Here is a 23,911-nt window from a genome sequence, read left to right on the forward strand (position 1 = left end):
GGTGTAATTTGTAATAGAGTCTTAAGATCTTGTAAATATTGTGGATGTAGCACTGCAATATAGCTTTTAATGATTGGTGTGTGATTAAGCTGTTGTTTTTTGGTTAAAAATGAACTGGTTAAATGTATATTTGTAATAGGCAATATTTTCTGAAATTTAATTTCTTGGTTTTTCTTTCAGCGTTAAAACTTAAGTACGTTTTTAAATGCAATGATTTTTAACTTGTTTCTCTCTGAAATATGTCCAGAACCAATCTGGTTATTTTTAAAAAAACAAATCTAAGGAGAGAATTTTATTTTATATCATTGTTTCTACTTAAATATCAAATTATACTATGGCATTTAAGGGAAAAATATGCTTCTTTTCAACATTTTTCCTTTTAACTTTTAATTTGGAGTCTTATGAAAAAAACAAGAAAGAAATTCCATTGTGTTACTTCTATTCAATGGAAGCCAATAACTAGAAATATGAAAAGATAGACATTAAAACTCTAGTTGTGTATGTGTCTAAACAATTTCTAGATAGTCTAGTATGTAAGGAAACAGTGGAAAAGGTGAAAATAAGAGGTCAGGAATTATGAAATGATAGCTTGTGAAATGACAGGTAAAACTATTTTAAAATTGTTTTGTTGTTTATTTCAGAGCACCCAAAAGCTTTGCAGGATTTCACTCTTGAAAATATTCTTTCCCATATTTATTATTTTCGTTGTCGTGACTACACAGAGCTACTGGCACAAGTTTATCTGCTTCCAGACTTCCTTTCAGAACACTCAAAGGTATGGCTCAATCTTTATCAGGTTGAGGAGGCTCTCTTTTATTCCTAATTAGTTGATTGTTTTTATCATGAAAGGTGTTGGGTTTTGTCAAATGCTTTTTCTGAATCAATTGAGACAATTATGTGGCTTTTTTCACCCCTCATTCTATTAATCTGGTGTGTTTCATTGATTGATTTTCATATTAAACCACCTTTGCATTCCTAGGATAAATCCCGCTTGATCATGATATATAATCCTTTTAATATACTACAAGATTCAGTTTCCTGGTATTTTATTGAGGATTTTTGCATCTGTAATTGGTCTGTGGTTTTCTTTGCTGGTGATGTCTTTGTCTGGCTTTCGTATCAGTGTAATATTGGCTTCATAAAATGAGTTAGGAAGTTCCCTTCTCTACTTTTCAGAATACTTTGAGAAGAATTGGTGTAAATTCTTTAAACATTTTATAGAATTTACTGGTGAAGCCGTCTGGTCCTGATTTTTTCTTTGTTGAAAGGCTTTTGATTACTGATCCAATCTCTTGTTATAAATCTATTCAGATTTTCTGTGTCCTCAGTCAGTTTTGGTAGTTTGTGTCTTTCAATGAGTTTGTCCATTTCATCTAGGTTATCTAATTTTTTGGCATACAGATGTTCATTATATTCTCTGTTTTTTATTTCTATAAGGTTGGTAGTAATGTCCCTACTTTCATTCCTGATTGGAGTGATTTGCACCTTCTCTCTTTTTCTTAGTCACTTTAGTTAAAGGCTTGTCAATTTTGTTGATCTGTTCAAAGAATCAATTTTTTTTCTTTTTCCTTTTTTTAAAAATCTCACTCTTTTTTAAAAAACTAATTAATTAATTTATTTTATTTTTGGCCGTGTTGGGTCTTCATAGCTGCGCGTGGGCTTTCTCTAGTTATAGCGAGCAGGGGCTACTCTTCGTTGCGGTGCGTGGGCTTCTCATTGCGATGGCCTCTCTTGCTGCGGAGCATGGGCTCTAGGCACGTGGGCTTCAGTAGTTGTGGCATGCAGGCTCAGTAGTTGTGGCGCATGGGCTTAGTTGCTCCACAGCATGTGGGATCTTCCCAGACTAGGGCTTGAACCTGTGTCCCCTGAACTGGCAGTCGGATTCTTTTTTTTTTTTTTTAATTTTATTTATTTATTTTTGGCTGTGTTGGGTCTTCGTTTCTGTGCGAGGGCTTTCTCTAGTTGCGGCAAGCGGGGGCCATTCTTCATCGCGGTGTGCGGGCCTCTCACTATCGCGGCCTCTCTTGTTGCGGAGCATAGGCTCCAGACGCGCAGGCTCAGTAGTTGTGGCTCACAAGCCCAGTTGCTCCGTGGCATGTGGGATCTTCCCAGACCAGGGCTCAAACCCGTTTCCCCTGCATTGGCAGGCAGATTCTCAACCACTGCACCACCAGGGAAGCCCCTGGCAGTCGGATTCTTAACCACTGCACCACCAGGGAAGTCCCTCAAAGAATCAACTTTTGATTTCAGTGATTTTTCCAATTGTTTGTCTCTTGTCTATTTTGATTATTTCCACTTTAATTTTCATTACTTTCTTCTACTTTATTTGGAATTAGTTTGCTCTTCTTTTTCTGGTTCTTTAAAGTAGAATTTTAGGATATTGGTTTGAGATCTTTCTTTATTTTTTTAAAAATATTTATTTATTTGCTGCACCATGTGGCTTGTGGAATCTTAGTTCCCCAACCAGGGATTGAATCCAGGCCCTTGGCAATGAGAGTGTGCAGTCCTAACTGCTGGACTGCCAGGAAATTCCCTCTTTTTTTTAATATAGTTGTTTAGAGCTATACATTTTCCTCTGAGCACTGCTTTTACTGTATCCCATAAATTTTGGTATATTATTTTTTAATATTCATTTATCTTCAAGTACATTCTAATTTCCATTTTGAGTTCTTTGACTCATTGTTTATTTAAGAGTGTGTTGTTTGATTTCCACATATTTGTGAATTTTTCAAATGTCCTTTTGTTGGTTTCTAATTTTATTCCATTCTGGTCAGAGAAGATAACTTCATGTGATTCCATCTTTATAAATTTGAGACTTACTTTGTGACCTAACATCTGGTCTATGCAGGAGGACGTTCCATGTGCACTTGAGAAGAATGTGTAGTCTGCTGTTGAGTGGAGTGTTGTATGTATATATCTGCTAATTCTAGTTGATTTATAGTGTTGTTAAGTCTTTTCTTTCCTTGTTTATCTTTTGTCCAGTTATATCCATCATTGAATATGGGCTGTTTGAAATTGCCAATTATTACTGTAGAACTGTCTTGTTTCTTTCTTTGATGTTTTTTTTTGTTGTTGTTGTTGTTGTTTTTATAAATTTATTTATTTTTTTAAATTATTTATTTATTTATTTATTTATTTATTTATTTATGGTTGTGTTGGGTCTTCGTTTCTGTGCGAGGGCTTTCTCTAGTTGCGGCAAGTGGGGGCCACTCTTCATCACGGTGCGCAGGCCTCTCACTGTCGTGGCCTCTCTTGTTGCGGAGCATAGGCTCCAGACGCGCAGGCTCAGCAATTGTGGCTCACGGGCCTAGTCGCTCCGCGGCATGTGGGATCTTCCCAGACCAGGGCTCGAACCCGTGTCCCCTGCATTGGCAGGCAGACTCTCAACCACTGCGCCACCAGGGAAGCCCTATAAATTTATTTATGTTTATTTTTGGCTGTGTTGGGTCTTCGTTTCCATGCGAGGGCTTTCTCCAGTTGCAGCGAGCGGGGGCCACTCCTCATCGCGGTGCACGGGCCTGTCACCGTCGTGGCCTCTCCCATTGCGGAGCGCAGGCTCCAGATGCTCAGGCTCAGTAGTTGTGGCTCACGGGCTTAGTGGCTCCGCGGCATGTGGGATCCTCCCAGACCAGGGCTTGAACCCGTGTCCCCCACATTGGCAGGCAGACTCTCAACCACTGTGCCACCAGGGAAGCCCCTCTTGATGTTTTAAAAAAATTTATTTTTTAAAATTATTAATTAATTAATTTTTGGCTGCGTTGGGTCTTCTTTGCTGCACGCGGGCTTTCTCTAGTTGCAGTAAGCGGGGGCTACTCTTCACTGAGGTGCGTGGGCTTCTTATTGCGGTGGCTTCTCTTGTTGAGGAGCACGGGCTCTAGGCACGCAGGCTTCAGTAGTTTTGGCTCGCGGGCTCTAGAGTGCAGGCTCAGTAGATGTGGCACACAGGCTTAGTTGCTCCAAGGCATGTGGGATCTTCCCCGACCAGAGCTCGAACCCATGTCCCCTGCATTGGCAGGCGGATTCTTAACCACTGTGCCACCAGGGAAGTCCTCTTTCTTTAATTTTATCAGTTTTTGCTTTATATATTTTAGGGCTCTGTTGTTAGGTCTCTATATATTTATAATTGTTATATCTTCTTTTTGTTTTTTTGGCTTTCAGGATCTTAGTTCCCTGACCAGGAATTGAACCCAGGCCACGGCAGTGAAAGCACCAAGTCCTAACCACTGCACCGCCAGGGAATTCCCTATACTTGTTATATCTTCTTAATGGACTGACCCTTTTATTATTATACAATGTCCTTCTTTGTCTCTTGTAACAATATTTGTCTTAAAGTCTCTTTTGTCTGGCCACTCCAGCTCTCTTTGGTTACTGTTTGCAGGGAATATCTTTTTCCATCCTTTCACACCTAACTTACATGTATCTTTGGACTTAAAGTGAGTTTCTTGTAGAAAGCCTACAAGTTGGGTCATTTTTTAAATCCATTCTGCCAATCTCTGTCTTTTATTTGGAGAGTTTAATTCATTTACGTTTAACATGCTTGCTCATAGGGAGGTACTTCTGCCATTTTGCTTTTTTTTTTTTTCTATATGTCTTATACCTTATTTCTCAATTTCTCCATTACTGCCTTTTTTTTTTATTAGATAGTTATTTTCTAGTATACCATTTTGATTCCCTTATTTCTTTTACTATACATTTTTTAGTTATTAGTTGCCCTGGGGATTACAATTAACATCTTAATTCATAGCAGTATAGTTTGAACTAATACCTATTTAGTTTCAACAATATACAAAAACCTTGCTGCTATATGGCTACTTTTAACCCTCTTTATGTTGTTATTGTCACACATTATGTCTTTATACGTTGTGTGCCGATTACCGTAGATTTTTAGTTATTTTATTTTATTTTATTATTTTTTTTTTTTTAATTTTATTTATTTATTTATTTATTTATGGCTGTGTTGGGTCTTCGTTTCTGTGCGAGGGCTTTCTCTAGTTGTGGCAAGCGGGGGCCACTCTTCATCGCGGTGCGCGGGCCTCTCACTGTCGCGGCCTCTCTTGTTGCGGAGCACAGGCTCCAGATGCGCAGGCTCAGTAATTGTGGCTCACGGGCCTAGTTGCTCCGCGGCATGTGGGATCTTCCCAGACCAGGGCTTGAACCCGTGTCCCCTGCATTGGCAGGCAGATTCTCAACCACTGCGCCACCAGGGAAGCCCTTTTTAGTTATTTTATACAGTTATCTTTTAAAGCGTATCAGAAAATAAGGTGTTACAAACTAAAGATACATTAATGCTGACTTTTTAGGTTTATCTATATAGTTACATTTACTGCTGTTTATTTCTGTGTGTGGATTTGAGTTACTGTACTGTCCACTGTCTTTTCATTTCAGCCTGGAGGGCTCTTTTTAGCAATGCTTGTACAATAGGTCTACTAGTGATGAACTTTGTTTTTATTTATCTGGCAGTCTCTTAATTGCTGCTTCATTTTTGAGGAATACTTTTGCTAGCTGTGCAATTCTTGGTTGTCAGTTTTTTCCTTTCAGCAATTTGAATATGTCATCCCACCGCCTTCTGACCTTTGAGAACCACTGAATAAATATATCTATGATCTGAGTCTTCCTATCTCTCCATTGGTATGCTGGTAAATGTTTAATGACTGACTTGCCAGGAAAAGAATATATGCACATATATACATACATAAGTTTATTATAAAGTTGCTTATATAAAGGATGTATAGCACACAATTTGCAAGTAATAAAATGTACAGTATTCTTTATTGTAAATTCTGTATAACCAGTTGAGTCTTACAGAAAGCTTTTGTTGATTTGATTTTTTATTGAGGTTAAATTCACATAATAAAATTCAGCATTTTAAAGTGGGCAATTCAGCGCAGTTCGTACATTCACGATGTTGTACAACTACTACCTGTATCTCGTTCCAAAATGTTTTTGTCACCTTAAGAGGAAACTTGTACCCATTAAGGAGTTGCTCCCTATTCCTCCCTCCCTACAAAGCCCCTGGCAACCACCAATCTGTTTTTGTCTCTATGGTTTTACCTACTCTCGATATTGCATATGAATGGAATCATATGATATGTGACTTTTATTGTCTGTTTTTTTCCACTTAGCATTAACATGTTCAGTGTTCATCCACTTTGTAGCATGTGTCAGACTCCGTTCCTTTCTATGGCTGAGTAATATTCTGTTGATGGAAATTCAGACTGATTCCATCTCTTGATTTTTGTGAATTGTGCTGCTATGAAATGTGTATACACGTATTTGTTTTCGTACCAATTTTTAATGCTTTTGGGTATATACCTAGGAGCAAAATTGCTGGATCATATGGTAATTCTATGTTTAACTTTTTGAGGCCTTGCAAAACTGTTTTTCACAGTTTCTGAACCATTTTACATTCCCACCACCAATGTATGAGGTTTTCATCGATTTGAATTTTGCTAAACTTATTTATCCATATCTGACCTATGCCGTTATTTGGCAAAATTAAGCTACCAATAAGCACTTGATGGCTGTCCAATTCAGCAAAGAAGTTGCTCCCATCACTGATGAACAGGTACTGTTTTAACATAAACGCTGGTTGATATTTTTGCTTACGTTAACAAGCATGATGAAAGTGAAACAACAGAGGTGTATTTTTTTGCTGAATTGATTAGCTTCCTGTGTTATTGTTGTTGTTGAGGAATTTGATGAATTTTTACCATTTATTTTTTTCCTTTATTTCTTCCCCAACCTCCTAATTTATCCCTCTCCTCCCACCTTTCCCCTTTGGTAACCATAAGTTTGTTTTCTAAGTCTGTGAGTCTGTTTCTGTTTTGTAAATAAGTTTGTTTGTATCATTTTTTAGATTTCACATATAAGTGATACCATATGATATTTGTCTTTCTGTCTGGCTTACTTCACTCAGTATGGTAATTTCTAGGTCTATTCATGTTGCTGCAAATGGCATTATTTGATTCTTTTTTATGGCTGAGTAATATTCCATTGTATATATGTACCACATCTTTATCCATTCATCTGTTGATGGACATTTACGTCGCTTCCATGTCCTGGTTATTGTAAATACTGCTCCAGTGAACATTTGGTGCATGTAAATATCTTTTCGAATTTTGGTTTTCTCCAGATTTATGCCCAGGAGTGCAATTGCTGGATCATATGGTAGCTCTATTTTTAGTTTTTTGAGGAACCTCCATATTGTTCTCCATAGTGCCTGTAACAATTTACATTCCCACCAACAGTGTAGGAGTGTTCCCTTTTCTCCACACCCTCTCCAGCATTTATTGTTTGTAGATTTTTTGATGATGGCCATTCTGACTGGTGTGAGATGATACCTCACTGTAGTTTTGATTTGCATTTCTCTAATAAGTAGCTATGTTGAGCATCTTTTCATGTGTTTGTTGGCCATCTGTATGACTTCTTTGGAGAAATGTCTGTTTAGGTCTTCTGCCCATTTTTGGATTGGGTTGTTTGTTTTTTTGATAATGAGCTGCATGAGCTGCTTGTAAATTGTGGAGATTAATCTCTTGTCTGTTGCTTCATTTGCAAATATTTTCTCCCATTCTGAGGGTTGTCTTTTTGTCTTGTTTACGGTTTACTTTGCTGTGCAAAAGCTTTTAAGTTTCATTAGGTCCCATTTGTTTATTTTTGTTCTTATTTTCGTTACTCTAGGAAGTGGGTCAAAAAAGATCTTGCTGCGATTTATGTCAAAGAGTGTTCTGCCTATGTTTTTCTCTAAGAGTTTTATAGTGTCTGGCCTTACATTTAGGTCTTTAATCCATTTTGAGTTTATTTTTGTGTATGGTGTTCATTCTTTTTCATGTAGCTGTCCAGTTTTCCCAGCACCACTTACTGAAGAGACTGTCTTTTCTCCATTGTACATTCTTGCCTCCTTTGTCATAGATTAGGTGACCATATGTATGTGGATTTATCTCTGGGCTTTCTATCCTGTTTCATATTGATCTGTTTCTGTTTTTGTGCCAGTACCATACTGTTTTGATTACTGTAGCTTTATAGTAGAGCCTGAAGTTAGGGAGCCTGATTCCTCCAGCTCCGTTTTTCTTTTTCAAGATTGCTTTGGATATTTGGGGTGTTTTGTGTTTCCATATAAATTAAAAATTTTTTTGTTCTAGATCTGTGAAAAATGCCATGAGTAATTTGATAGGGATTGCATTGAATCTGTAGATTACCTTAGGTAGTGTAGTCATTTTGACAATATTGATTCTCCCAATTTAAGCACATGGTATATCTTTCCATCTGTTTGTGTCATCTTTGATTTCTTTCATTAGTGTCTTAACAGTTTTTAGAGTACTGTTTTTGCCTCCTTAGGTAGGTTTATTCTTAGGTATTTTATTCTTTTTGATGCAGAGGTAAATGGGATTGTTTCCTTAATTTCTCTTTCTGATCTTTTGTTGTTAGTGTATAGAAATGCAACAGATTTCTGTGTATTATGTATCCTGCAACTTTACCAAATTCATTGATGAGCTCTAGTTACCATTTATTTCTGGTTATAAATTATTTTCTGGGGAATTCCCTGGTGGTCCAGTAGTTAGGGCTCTGTGCTCTCACTGCCAAGGGCCTGAGTTCGATCCCTGGTCAGGGAACTAAAACCCCACAAGCCATGTGGTGTGGCCATAAATAAATAAATAAATAAATAAATAAATTTCTGTATTTTCCTCAAAATATGGACCATAAGGTTGACTATTACAGAATTTTCTTGCATTTTGTTTACATCAGGATTTTTCCCTAAGAGGTAAAAGAGACCACAAATCTAGGTGACTGGTTGTGACAGGAAGTATGTTCTTAAGTGCTTCTCACAACTTTTGTGTTCTTATATTCTTTCTTTATGGGGTCTTTATTGAGCCTTATTATGTGAAAATGGAAAATATGGTTATTTTGCTGACATTACAGTATTTTGATACATCCTCAGTTTTTTCATATTTCTACACTGAACAATTTATCTGTGATACGGGAAAGACCTCATATCTCTAAAAAACCACTGTTAGTGTCAGTGAATAGTAAGAAAACAAGGAATGTCAAATGGAGTCATCCCATGGTCCATTTACCCAAAATTTCTTCTTTGTTAGTTGCACAAAGGAAAGAACTGCTGGCAGAAGGGAATTACACTACACAAAATGTTTCTGAAACATAAAGAGTTTAAAACTCTCTTGGATTCCTAATTTTTATTTTAAAAAATTCACATTGGAGGGAATTCCCTTCCAGTGGTTAGGACTGTGCACTTCACTGCAGTGGGCATGAGTTTGATTCCTGGTCGGGGAGCTAAGTTTCCTACAAGCCACAGGGCACGACCAAAATAAAAATTCACGCTGGTAACTTTTTTTTTAAAGATTTTTTTTCTTGATGTGGACCATTTTTATTTTATTTTATTTTATTTATTTATTTAAATGGTTCTTTTCTCATATTTTAAAAGATTTTTATTATTTATGGCTGTGTTGAGTCTTCATTGCTGCACGCGGGCTTTCTCTAGTTGCGGCGAGCGGGGGCTACTCTTCATTGCGGTGTGTGGGCTTCTCGTTGCAGTGGCTTCTCTTGTTGCGGAGTGCAGGCTCTAGATGCGCAGCCTTCAGTAGTTGTGGCAGGTGGGCTCAGTAGTTGTGGCTCTGGGTCTCTAGAGCACAGGCTCAGTAGTTGTGGTGCACAGGCTTAGTTGCTCCGCGGCATGTGGGATCTTCCCAGACCAGGGCTCAAACCCGTGTCCCCTGCATTGGCAGGCGGATTTTTAACCACTGTGCCACCAGGGAAGTCCCTGATATGTACCACTTTTAAAGTCTTTATTGAATTTGTTTCAACATTGCTTCTGTTTTATATTTTGGTTTTTTGGCTGCGAGGCATATGGGATCTTAGCTTCCCAACCAGGGATCGAACCTGCACCCCCTGCATTGGAAGGTGAAGTCTTAACTACTGGACTGCAAGGGAAGTCCCACGTTGGTGACTTTTTAATTTCAGCTTTTATGAGTTGAATGACAGTGCTTGGCTTTTGGTTTTTGTTTGTTTGTTTGTTTGACAATGCTTGTTTTTTTCTACCCACCCACTCAAACTCTGTACTTCATCGACTTTCTGTCATTCGGTATAATCTGCCTTTTGAGAGACCAAGGAAACTCATCAGAGCATTTTCAGGAGCTTGCTCCCTAAACTTGGAGAAAAGCCATGAGTGTGACTGTTACCACTTAATAGAACGTCCAGATCTTTGTAATTCAGCCACTTTCAGTAAAATCTGTACTGTGGAGAGGAAAACAGCCTATTTCTATTCTTCTATTATAGGTTAGGCTGTATAGCTCCTCTGGTTTGAGCAGAGAGGTCCTTGGATGCCCTAGGTATTTGGGACTCCTTGCAAATACCCTAGGACCAAAACTTGCAATTTTATAGTGCTTTCCCGTGGAGTATTTTTCTTCTTTTGATTTGAGTTAATGATCATTCCTAGTTATTGGATTCATTTTCCAAAAGTAGAAGCATATTTCCTCAATTTTTTGTGTAGTTCACAATGTAATGGATACAGACACAACACTTTAAAAAAATTTTATTGAAGTATTGGTGATTTATAATGTCTTGTTAATTTCTGCGGTACAGCAAAGTGATGCTTCCCTCCTTCATCCCCCTCCCCCTTGGCAACCACAAGTCTGTTCTCTACAGACACAACACATTTTTTTTTTTTTATTTAATAGCTACTCTATTTATTTATTTATTTATTTATTTTTAGCTGTGTTGGGTCTTCGTTTCGTGTGAGGGCCTTCTCCAGTTGCGGCAAGCGGGGGCCACTCTTCATCGTGGTGCGGGGGCCACTCTTCATCGCGGTGCGCGGGCCTCTCACTATTGCGGCCCCTCCCACTGTGGGACACAGGCTCCAGACGCGCAGGCTCAGCAGTTGTGGCTCACGGGCCCAGTTGCTCCGCGGCATGTGGGACCTTCCCAGACCAGGGCTCGAACCCGTGTCCCCTGCATTAGCAGGCAGATTCTCAACCACTGCGCCACCACGGAAGCCCAACACAACACATTTTTAAGGTCAATCTGATCATGACATTTTTTCCCATCGCTCTATTAAAAGTCTAGACAACCAGCAAAACAAATCAAGTCCTGATCTGTAGCTGATTTGCTTGCTGATTTCCATGTAGAAAATACGCCTATCATGGCTGATTTCATGTATGATGTCATTGGACATGGAGTAGAGAAGAAACAATGCACATCATTATGTAATGTTTCCACTATAAACGTAAAATAGACGTAAATAACCTTAAAATCATAGATAATAGTAAAATGTAGTATGAATGAGTTTTAAGTATTATCCATATTTTAATATATATAGTTTAATTTTACTAATGACTGTATTTAATGATGGATTTGTAAAATTTCTAAAGATTTAGCAAAATTTGGCTCAGAAGCTTGTAGGATTTGGCCTCAGCACACCACTGATTCTTTCTGATGTAATTTCCTACCGTTCCCCCTCACTACTTTTTTTCTGACCCTTTAAACATGCCAAACTTGTTTGTGTCTTAGGGCCTTTGCCCTTCCTCATCCTTGTACGTGGGTTGTCTTTCCCTCCTAGAGGTTCTTATCCAGGACTCAGTTCTGTTGAGTCCTTACGGATGCCTTCCTTACATCTAGTCTAAGTTAGCTTCCCTCTACCCCTTCACCTACTTATTCTTTGTCATTTCACCCAGTTTTAGTTTCTTTTTTGCTCCTATCATCATCAGAAATTACCTTATGCAGAGCTTCTGAGTTGGTGAACCCGTTGGGGTGCTAGGAGAATGGCTCTCGGAGAGAACATGGAAGCTCCGTGTCCCTTCCCCATACCTTCTGTATGCATCTCTTCCATCTGGCTGTTCCTGAGTTATATCCTTCTTTTTTTTTTTTTTTAATTGAAGTGTAGTTGATTTACAATGTTGTGTTAGTTTCTGGTGTACAGCAAAGTGATTTGGTTATACATACATACACATATTCTTTTTCATATTTTTTTTCCATTGTACTTTATCACAGGCTAGTGAATATAGTTCCCTGTTCTATACAATAGGACCTTGTTGTTTTATCTATTTTATATATAGTAGTTTGTACCTGCTAATCCCAAACTCCTAATTTATCCCTCCCCCATCCCCTTTCCTCTTTAGTAACCATAAGTTGTTTTCTATGTCTGTGAGTCTGTTTCTGTTTTGTAAATAAGTTCACTTGTGTCATAGTTTAGATTCCACAGGTAAGTGATATCATATGTATTTGTGTTTCTCTTTCTGACTTCACTTAGTATGACAATCTGTAGGTCCATCCATGTTGCTGCACACGGCATTATTTCATTCGTCTTTATGGCTGAGTAGTATTCCATTGTGTATATATACCACAGCCTCTTTATCCCTTCATCTGTTGATGGACATTTAGGTTGCTTCCATGTCTTGGCTACTGTGAATAGTGCTGCTATGAACATTGGGGTGCATGTATCTTTTGAATTATAGTTTTCTCCATATATATGCCCAGGAGTGGGATAGCTGGATCCTATGGCACTGAGTTATATCCTTTTATAATAAACTTGTAATTCATTGAGTAAAAAAGAAAGAAATTATCTTATTCATATATTTGTTTGCACATTAATTGTCCCTTACTTCACTAGAACATAAGCTCCAAGAGAACAGGGATCTTATTTCTTGTTCCCCAATGCCTGGAACAGTGACTAGCATATAGTAGGTGTCAGTAAATATTTGTTGAATGAAGGAATGAATAAAAGATATAAAAATGTCTTACTAAGACAGTGCTTCACAAAAGCTTGTTCTTTAGCTTAGTCCTTATTAGGTAGAAAAAATATATGTAATCTTATAGTATTTTGTTTGTATACATTCAGATTAGTTTCCATATTCTGTTTGTTCTTGGATCTTAGATTATATATTACACTAACTTCACCATAGGAGCCATTATTTAGATCAGATTAGAAATGAAACTGTCATGAAAATGTTTATCATCTGTAAGTGAACTTTCTTGATTAGAATTCAAGACAAACCTGCCTCTTCCTGAACTCTATATTATGACAGATTCTGTAATGGTTAGTTGCCCTATAGTATGTTTTAAATTAAGAAAAAGTATATCAAAAATTAGGCTTTTGAAAAAGGTTTTATAATTTAATATTTGAGTGTTTGTTTTTTTTTTCAACATAAAAAGAACCCTGAAGGTAAAATTGACATTTAATTGAAAAATTGATTTTGCTAAGATTTCAAAAGTACTTTTCATCAGTACACCTCTGTAAATACTGGATGTAGTGCCAAATTGCAAGAAAATTGTAATTGCCCCTTTTTCTTTTGTTGAATTACTTTTTTAAGATGATAAATTATCAAACCAGAGTACATTTTAACTTTTGGTGACTAGTGCAGAAAGCATTGAACAGATTTATACTTGACCAAAATGAAGCTTTTGGAGAGTTGGAAATAGAACCCTGGATTTTAGGGTTTTTTGTTTTTTTTTTCTGTGATGGACTCTGCTTTTTGGTTGCCATTTATTATTTTATTTTAAATACCAAACCTAATATCATTATCTCTTCTTTATTTAGGTTCGATTAGTGATAGTGGACGGTATTGCTTTTCCTTTTCGTCATGACCTAGATGACCTATCCCTTCGTACTCGATTACTAAATGGCCTAGCGCAGCAAATGATCAGCCTTGCAAATAACCACAGATTAGCTGTAAGTATTACTACTAAAGGGAGTTTTATTATAAAGTCAAGTTTATATAAAATGTTAAAGTCTAGGGAATTCCCTGGCAGTCTAGTGGTTAGGATTTCATGCTTCCCCTGTAGGGGGCACAGATTGGATCCCTGGTCAGGGAACTAAGATCCCGCATGCCACGCAGCACGGCCAAAAATAAATAAATAAAAGTAAAAAAATAAAATGTTAAAGTCTAGAAATAGCAAAAATAGAATTTGCTTGACTAAAAGCAAATAATATAGATATACAGTTCTGAATGTAGTTTTGTTTTGGTTTGGTTTCTATAAAAAATATTAAATCCAGTCATAAGTGTTGTATATCAGTTTTCCTGGCAAATAAAAAGCATAATCAAGATGCCATATTATAAAAATGGACTTTGATAAAGAAATGCCATCTTTGATAATTGCATTGTTTTCTTTGTAACCTACTTGATGTTTTTCAGGTAAGCTCTTCCAACATCCCCATTTTTCTTTTACTCTTGAGTCTTTGATTATTACATAGTGTATAATCACAGACTCAGACGGATAGAAAAATTACACAGTGTAAACAACCTAGATGTTTAGAGGTGGAGCTAACGCTTCTAGATTTGTAGTGTGAGGAGAGACGTAAAGATAAGTTCAGAAGTAAAGAGATAAAAAGGAGTAAGGTAGGGGATTCCCTGGTGGTCAAGTGGTTAGGACTCTGCACTTCCACTGCAGTGGGTGCGAATTCGATTCCTGGTCGGGGAACTGAGATCCTGCATGCTGTGTGTTGTGGCCAAAAAAAACCAAAAACAAAAACAAACAAAAAAAAGGAGTGAGGTAAAAACTTTTTTTTATTGCCTGTTCTCACTTCCCTCTTTGTAACCTCATCCTACCACTGACGCAAATATACACACTTGTCTGGGAGGGAGATGGGAGAAGATCAAACTGCTTACCTTGATTTTCTTGTCTTTACCCCCAATTAGAGTCCTTTGCACAAGGCTGTAATACATCACTTGTAAATAACTCCTCACTAAAATCATTTCAAAACATACATTTTTTCTTTTGAGTTTTTAGATTTTTTTGCCATATGCTGAAAACATAGTGTCCTGTCTTTGAATTATTTCTTGGCATTAATTTGTAATTTAGCATTCTGTTAATATCAGTGAAGAGTCCCCAGTAGGGGGCACTCAAGGTTAATGGGTTGCATAGTTCCTTAGGTTTTTGTTTTTTAACAGAAATAGCTTCATCTTTTCTGATTAAAAAAGTAATCTAGGGAGTTCCCTGGTGGTCTAGTGGTTAGGATTCCAGGCTTTCACTGCCATGGCCTGGGTTCAATCCCTGATTGGGGAACTGATATCCTGCAAGCTGTGCTGCACGGCACAGCCAAAAAAAGAAAAAAGTAATCTAAACAACAACATGGAATACTATGCAGTGTTTAAGAGTAATGTAAATATACATGCACTAACATGGAAGAAGATATATCCAGATATATGAGTAAGTGAAAAAATTCAACTTACATAATAATATATTTAGTGTGATCCCAATTTTTGAAGAAAATAGAAGTTATATATGTGCATTTATATTTATACATATGAAGAAAAAGATCTGAAAGGACCAAAACATTTACAGTAGCTACTTCTAGAGGTAGGACTTTGTGGGTTGAGTGCATACTTTCTCCTCTTAGTTTATAAATTCTTCTTTACTTGATTTTTAATTTCCCAGTTAGCATCTATAGAAGCATGTATGACCTTTGCTAATAAGTACATTTTACAATTTTAAGTTATATTTGCTTGATGTAAAAAAAGTTTTAAGCAATCGAAAGTGTAGGAAGTAAGCAATTATATTATCTATTACCCAGAGATGATTATTGTTGAGTTTGTTGTATACATTTTTCCAAACTTATTCTGTGCAAACATAAACATATTTTTTAAGTGAAATCATATTCAAATCAAGCAAAGCAGTTTTTTGTTTTTCACTTAATATACTATGAATCTCTTCCCATACATACTACTTTATAAATGTACCTTACCTTAACATCTGTATAGTATTCTACTGTATGGTTGTGGCATAGTTTTTTAACCACCTCTCTCTCTATTGATTGTCTTTAAAGTTGGCTCCAGTGTTTCACCATGAAAAACACTGGAGTCAACAACTTGATATATGCTTCTTTGTCCGTGTGTCCAGTTATTTCTGAAAGTATTAAGCCAGTGAGATATCTCTATTTTTAAATCTTTTGTAATATATTATCAAATTGCCCTCAGAAAGTGGATTCCAGAGTATATTCTCTACAACAATGAATGGGAATCCTTTCTTTTTTTTTTTTTTTTTTTTTAGTTCAGTGGGGAAAAGATAAAATTTTATTTGTTGATTTGAATAGTATAAAGAACTCCCATATAACCTTTCCCAAGGTTTGCTTTTTCATTCTTATTCTCTCTCCCCACTCTCTTTCTATACATACACAAACACACACAGAGTTTATGTATATATTTTTCTGAACACTTTGAAAAGAGTTGCATGTATCATATCCTTTTATCTGATAATATTCAGTGTGTATTTCCTAAGAACAAGAATATTCTCGTATGTGTCCACAGTATAGTTATCAAATGTAGGAAATTTAATATTGATACAGCACTTTAATATATAATCCATATTCCTGTTCTGTCAATTATCCCAATGATGTCCTTCACAGCAAATTTTTCCCGTTCTTTTTGCCAACTGGAATCGCATATTGCCTTTAGATGTTGTATCTCTTTAGTTGCCTTTCTTTGTTTTTTTTTTTTTAATTTTACTTATTTATTTATGGCTGTGTTGGGTCTTCGTTTCTGTGCGAGGGCTCTCTCTAGTTGTGGCAAGCGGGGGCCACTCTTCATCGCAGTGCGCGGGCCCCTCACCATCGCGGCCTCTCCTGTTGCGGAGCACAGGCTCCAGACGCGCAGGCTCAGCAATTGTGGCTCACGGGCTCAGTTGCTCCGCGGCATGTGGGATCCTCCCAGACCAGGGCTCGAACCCGTGTCCCCTGCATTGGCAGGCAGATTCTCAACCACTGCGCCACCAGGGAAGCCCCCTTTCTTTGTTTTTGTGACATTGCTGTATTTTGAAGAATAGAAGCCAGTGATTTTAGAGATTATCTCTTAATTTTGGGTTTCTGTGGGGACTTCCCTGGCCATCCAGTGGTTAAGACTCCATGCTCCCAGTGCAGGGGCACAGGTTCAATCCCTGGTCGGGGAACTAAGATCCCACATGCCACATGGCGTGGCAAAAAAAAAAAAAGTTACAATTTCGGGTTTCTGTGATGTTTCCTCTTGATTAGATTCCAATTATACTTTTTTTCTAAAATAGGAGATAGACTTTTTTTGGAGATATTTTGATTTACAATATTATATTAGTTTCATGTGTATAACATGCGTGAGAATTCTTGTTTTCCCACTTTTTTACCAACTTTGAGTTTTTTAAGTCTTTGCAGACTGATATGGAGAGAGTCCTTTTAGAGACGCATTTATTTGATTATTATCAGAAAAAAATTTAACAGCTCTATTAGATATAATTAACATAGCATAAAATTAACCCTTTTAAAGCATAGTTTAGTGCTTTTTAGTATATTTGTAGAGTTGTGCAACCATCACAGTTATCTAATTTTAGAACATTTCCATCACCCCAAAAAGAACTCCCTTACCCATTAACCATCATTCCCCATTGCACCCTCCCTTCAGCCACTAACAACCACTAGTCTGCTTTCTGTCTCTATGGATTTGTCTTTTTGGATATTTTATATAAATAGAATCATACAATATGTGGTCTTTTATGTCTGGCTTCTTTCACTTAGCATAGTGTGTTCAAGATTCATCCATGTCGTGGCATGTATCTACATCCTTTTTATGTCTGAATAATTTTGCATTTTATTGATAGACCACATTTTGTTTATTCATCCGTTGAAGGACATTTGGGCAGCAGAAGTATTTTTAAAGCAGTGAAGTTTATAATTTTAAAGTGATTATTACTTCACTATTTTTTTTTGAAAATTAATTAATTTATTTTTGACTGCGTTGGGTCTTCGTTGCTGCGCACGGACTTTCTCTAGTTGCATTGCTGTGTGTGGGCTTCTCATTGCGGTGGCTTCTCCCGTTGTGGAGCACTGGCTCTAGGCGTGTGGGCTCAGTAGTTGTGGTGCACTGGCCTAGTTGCTCCGTGGCATGTGGGATCTTCCCAGACCAGGGCTCGAACTCGTGTCCCATGCATTGGCATGCAGATTCTTAACCACTGCGCCACCAGGGAAGTCCCCACTTCACTATTTTAAGACCCATTCTTTTAAATTTTTTTTGGCCGTGCCTGCGCAGCTTGTGGGATCTCAATTCCCCGACCAGGGATTGAACCCCAGGCCATGGCAGTGAAAGCCCATAATCCTATCCACTAGTCCACTAGGGAACTCCCAAGACTCATTCTTTAGGAGCTTGGAGTAATCACACAGTAATTTTCATTTATGTCATGGTAAACCCAACATTTTTGCAGAAATACTGTTAATTGTAAGTATATGCTAACAACGCAAATTCTGATTTTGGGATGTTGAACAACTGGTAAGCCAGTATGTCTATTTACAATTTCCTCAAGATGTGTAATGGATAATGTGTAAGATGTGTATATAATATTCTCTAAACCAATGCTGTCTGGTATAACTTTCTGCAAAGAAGAAAATGCTCAGGACTTCCCTGATGGCACAGTGGTTTAGAATCCACCTGCCAACGCAGGGGACACGGGTTTGATCCCTGGCCTGAGAAGATCCCACATGTCACGGAGCAACTAAGCCTGTGCGCCACAACTACTGAGCCTGTGCTCTAGAGCCCACAAGCCACAACTACTGAGCCCACGCGCCGCAACTACTGAGCCCACGCGCCGCAACTACTGAAGCCTGCGCACCTAGAGCCTGTGCTCTGCAACAAGAGAAGCCACCACAATGAGAAGCCCGCCTACCGCAATGAGGAGTAGCCCCCGCTCACCGCAACTAGAGAAAGCCTGAGTGCAGCAACAAAGACCCAACGCAGCCAAAAAAAAAAAAAAAAGATGAAAATGCTCAGTCTGATACAGTAGTTCCATGGGTGTTGAGCACTTGAAATGTGGCTAATGCTTCAGAGGAAGTGAATTTCTAGTTTTAATTAATTTAGTTTTAAAAAGCTATATATGGCTCATGGCTGCAGAATTGAATAGTGCACCTTTAACCAAAAAGTGTTGGTGTAAGTAAATATCCCAGTTGCTAAAGATTAAACACTTGATAGTGTGTAAAGAGTATTATTCAACATGTTGTGGATGCCGGTAAGACATATATTTTAGTGAATTACCAATTTAAATTCCTGCTTAGCTTGTTCTAAGATACCTGGAATAAGGTAAGACATGGGAAAACCACTATGGCACTTAAGGGGAGAGGAACTAGGAGGAAGTGCTGTCATCCAGTTTGTGCCTGACTGAGTTCTAGATGGATCACAGATTTCTCCTTCGTAGATAAACAAAAACTTTAGGGTGTTGACCACTGTGGTGGGAAGAGCCAAACAGCCTTTTCTTTTCAGTTTTCTTAAGAAATAGATGTCTTTTTTAGAATAGGTTCTTTTCTCATTGCTTTTCTTAGAAGTTCTTTGTCAGTTTCAGCTTGGAGTAGTATCTGTCTTATTTCTGGAGGGAAGATCTGTATTGGAACAATATTTAAAATAACCATTTCTGGAGAATTTTGGATGAGAAGGTGCCAGATAATCTGACTTTTACTGTATTAAGTTAGCCTTAAACACTTTCTTTTTTCTCTACTCTAAAATTACTATCTTTGGGGCCTTCCCTGGTGGTCCAGTGGTTAAGACTCCATGCTTCCACTGCAGGGGGCACGGATTCGATCCCTGGTTGAGGAACTAAGATCCCGCATGCCATGCAGTGCGGCCAAAGAATAAGTAAATAAAATAAAATTACTATCTTTCTAAACATGGAATCTTTTCTATAGGCCACTATTTAATCCAAAAGAATTAGCAATATTTTTAGCCTTGAGGGCATCTGTGAGTAAGGCAACACATATATCTCTATTACCAGCAGACTAGCATAGTCATAGTTTTTGGGTCAGTTGATCTGTTACTGGGTTTTATTTTTTCCCAGTTCTTCTAATTATACTGTGCTCTCTTTATGATTTTAGATCTCTTCTCATAATTCTTTGCCTCAGTTTTTTTTTTTCTTTTCTGTAAAATCGTAAATGGTAATACTGTCTCTCCCCTAAAAGTATAAACATTGAGTTATTTATTAAGGATTTTATATTCCTTTGAATAAATGTATTCTAGAGAGGCAACAGTGGTAAAGAACACAGCCTGCCATGTTTCCTGTGCTCCTAGTTATGAAGTTTTTACACATGGTCTCTTTAGACCTTTATGTATTATCTACTATATTTTTTTTCTTCCATCATCACAATAAGAACTTCTTTGTTCTAGTCTGTTAAAAAATGTTTTATATTCAGTAGAATCATGTATTCAGATAATTTTACTCATTTTTATGGGTAATATCTAAAAAATATATCAGAAAAGTTTTCATTACCTACATATACCTTTCTTTAAATTAGATTATATTCAGAATACTAAAATCACGTGACTATTTACTTGATAAATTTGGGAGGAGACTCACCTAATTTTCTCACATTTTGCTTTTGTAGGTAATTTTAACCAATCAGATGACAACGAAGATTGATAAAAATCAGGCCTTGCTGGTTCCTGCACTGGGTAGGCAATTAATCAAATAAACATTTTTAGTTAAATACATTTTTTTCTACCTCTTTCATTTGATGCTTGTTGAGTCCTGTAAGCTCCATGAAAGTGGAGAAGACTGTCTTATTCATTGATAAATCTTAGCGTGGAGCACAGTACCTTTAGATACTGACTCATCCTTTCAGATGTTTAACATTTATTGAGCATCTACTCTCTGGCAACTCTTGTGTCAGGTACTTAGCATATAAATATTCATAAGATGACTCCCTCAGAAAGCACACAGTCTTAGGCAGGAGGAGTGGTGAATCCATTTAAATACAAATCAAACTGTAATGAATAGGCTTATGACTCTTTCTAACCTTACTCGGGGCTTTGTTAGAACACAGTGCTTCAAGGGTCATGTATACTAAAATCTTTAAGAATATTCTGTCAGAGCTTTTGCTTTTCTTCTGGTGGTCTGAAATACGTTATTAAGCCTGATGATAAGGAAGATTGACAAACATGTTGACTCAAACTATAAAGTTTTCTAAAAGCAAATAGAGGATAGTGATAATGATCTGCAGTATTTCCACAGATAGGTGAAAATCTATTAATCTCAGGATGTTACCCATGTACCAGGTTTTTTGAAACCAAATATACTTTTGTTATGTTAAATTAAGTAAAGTAAAACTGTATTTGGTCAGAGGCATTCTGAGAGACTTATAACTTAGTCAGTTACCATGTTCTTTTTCCCTCAGGGGAAAGTTGGGGGCATGCTGCTACAATACGACTAATCTTTCATTGGGACCAGAAGCAAAGGTCTGTATAGAAATAAGTTAATAATTCTGAGTATTGGGTTGATTACACTGAACATTTATCAGTTTCTTAGAGCTAGTCCAGTGGATGAGATCTACAGTACCCCATGAACTAAAGCTTTTGTTGCCTTCATTACCTAGAGCAAACATAGAAACATGTTGTTATACTGCACATTTAACTACCTAGGAAATTCTTTGGAATATTTAAATGATGAGGTGCTCCTGAAATGAGTAGGTGGCCAAAGAATGCTACCTTCTAAAGCTCTTTGAAATCAAGTACCATTTATTAACCATGCAGAGGGAGGTAGGTACTCTGTGTTCCTGGAAGGGATTGAAAGAAGAGTAAAATCAGGACAAAAGGAAAACTTTGAGGTTAGCTTTAGGACTAATTTATGTGGAAAATAGGATGGTTTTTCTTAGTTTGTTAATGTATTTCCTGTATGAAATTGTGTCTGTTTTTGTTTTCTTTTATATTTTCCTGTCCTACTTTTATTATCCAGTTACTTACTTGCCTTTCACAAGTATTGTTCTTTAAAATAAAACTGTGGCAGCATGAAACCTTTGTTTTTAAAGCTGCTGAGCAAGTGAACAAACCACCTTTCATTTTTTTAAAATAGGCAATTGAAAGCCATGGAGTCTTTTATTCTATACTTCTAGAAATGTCAGATTTATGCCAACATCTCTGCTTTGAAGTTAATTGGTATAACCTAGATAACTTGGTTTGGAAATACTCCAATGGGGAAATTGAGACAGCATGTGGGCAAAAATGGAAAAAAGGATTGCTTAAATACATATTGGGTCTGGTCAGAGATACTATTTCTTTTTCTGCATTTCTTCATTCTTGTACAAAGTGAAAAAAATCAAGCCTGACCAAGTTAGGTTTTACTGACCCTGAGCTCATAGCTGACCCTATTATATTTGTATACATCTTTTATAACTAGTTCATGCAGTTTGTGTCTCTTTTAAAGCTGGCATTTCCAAAGACCTCAGGTAACTTTTTTTCCCCATAATACATAGTTCTTTACATTCAACTCCCATCCCCCCAATTCTGTAAATAAGTCATTGTGTACTGGATTCACAAAAGCAGTTCTTTTCTCAGCAACAAACCCTATTGTAAAGATTTGGCAGCAGTTCTCCAGAAGAGAGTCTTTTGAACATATCGCTTATATTTTCCCAGATTTAGGTTTCTGTAAAGCACATCCCACTATTTAAATGTTATTAGAAGTTCCCGTTGAGCTAGTATACAGTAGTAGTCTTCCACTATTATTCTAGTATTACATACTCACTAATAGAATACATCTAAGAAGTGAGAAAAATAATAGGAGCAGAGAAAGATGTTTCTTTCATCTTTTTATGCGTTTGTCAGAAGGAGAAGTTTGCTGCCTTTGTCAAATTCTAGAAGTTAGCATTGGTTAGGCACCCATGAGATCAGAAAATCATGCTTACTTTCTTAAGAGTTAACCATTTTATGACTTCAGCTTCTTACTAATCCTTCCCAAGAAATTAGACAGTGGCGTAGAACACTGACATTGAATAGATAGATTTAGGGGAAATGTGCTGTTCTATGAATTTTTACCTGTATCCCATACTATCATTTTAATAAGTGCTTGCTTGTGCTAGGTATTTAACTGGGTACCTTACATACAACATTTCATATAATCCCTTCAATAACTCTTTTAAAAAAACTTAAATATGGTTGATACACACTATTATGGAAGTTACAGGTGTACAGTATAGTGATTCACAATTTTTAAAGGTTATGCTCCATTTATAGTTATTATAAAATATTGGCTATATTTGCTGTGTTGTACAGTGTATCCTTGTAGCTTATTTTATACATAGTAGTTTGTACCTCTTAATCGCCTACTCCTGTATTGCCCCCTCCCTCTCCCCGCTGGTAACCACTAATTTATTCTATATATCTGTGAGTCTTTCAATAACTCTTTGAAAACACTGTACCAATTATCATAACAGTGAGAAGATCAAGGCCCAGAAAGATTAAAAAGTAGTAAATAATAGCTACCATTTTTTGAATATTTATTAACTGTTCTTTATTATGCTAAGTGCTTGGTGTGTGTATATATATAATTTCATTTTATTTTCCAAATAACTCTATGAAATAGGTAGTAGTATCCACATTTTTTAGCTGACTTTATAATAGAGTCCATTCCTTTTCTCCTATAATTGCTGTTTCTAGAATGTAATTGTATTATTGCATTGATTGCCAGCGAATCTGAAGGTATAGCTCTTATCCTCCTTTTTAGGTAAAAACCTTTTTCTAATGATATATGATAGATATATGATAAGTACTGTACATACTTTATAGAATCAGAATAAGTTGACCTCATTTAATAAAATCAACATAGTTTTGTTCTTCATTGTTTGAAATCTGATATCTTTAAGTTATTAAAGTTGCATGAAATCTTGTATGTGTTTTAAAATTTAGTTTATCTTGAAAGGATGGAAATAGAAATTCATGCTGGGGGAAAATAGTTATAAAAATGAACACTTCTAGTTTGAGCAGAAAACTGAAGACCTTGACTAGCCAAATTTATGTTGAGAATTGAATTTAAGTGTTCCGCCTCATGCCCCAGTCCCCATCTTCACTAGAAACACCTGATTTTTACCCTTTGATTAATAATGGAATAACATTCCAATAGTTATTAAGAGAAATACTTTCGTGTCTGTCCGGTATGTTGTGTGGGTTTTCCTCCAGTTTGCATATTCATGATAATATGA

The 23,911-nt window shown here is 36.8% G+C and overlaps 1 protein-coding gene across 1 annotated transcript in view; it reads left to right on the forward strand.

Moving 5' to 3' along the window:
- Positions 1–23,911, forward strand: part of RAD51C (RAD51 paralog C) — a 34,985-nt gene that overhangs the window by 4,524 nt on the left and 6,550 nt on the right. The window contains exons 5-8 of the mRNA XM_036838161.1: positions 642–775; positions 13,544–13,675; positions 20,327–20,393; positions 21,116–21,176. Of these exons, the coding sequence (XP_036694056.1) occupies positions 642–775; positions 13,544–13,675; positions 20,327–20,393; positions 21,116–21,176 (394 nt within the window). The remainder of the gene's footprint in view (positions 1–641; positions 776–13,543; positions 13,676–20,326; positions 20,394–21,115; positions 21,177–23,911) is intronic.

Source organism: Balaenoptera musculus, chromosome 20 (genome assembly GCF_009873245.2).
Source record: "Balaenoptera musculus isolate JJ_BM4_2016_0621 chromosome 20, mBalMus1.pri.v3, whole genome shotgun sequence".
Taxonomy (NCBI): domain Eukaryota; kingdom Metazoa; phylum Chordata; class Mammalia; order Artiodactyla; family Balaenopteridae; genus Balaenoptera; species Balaenoptera musculus.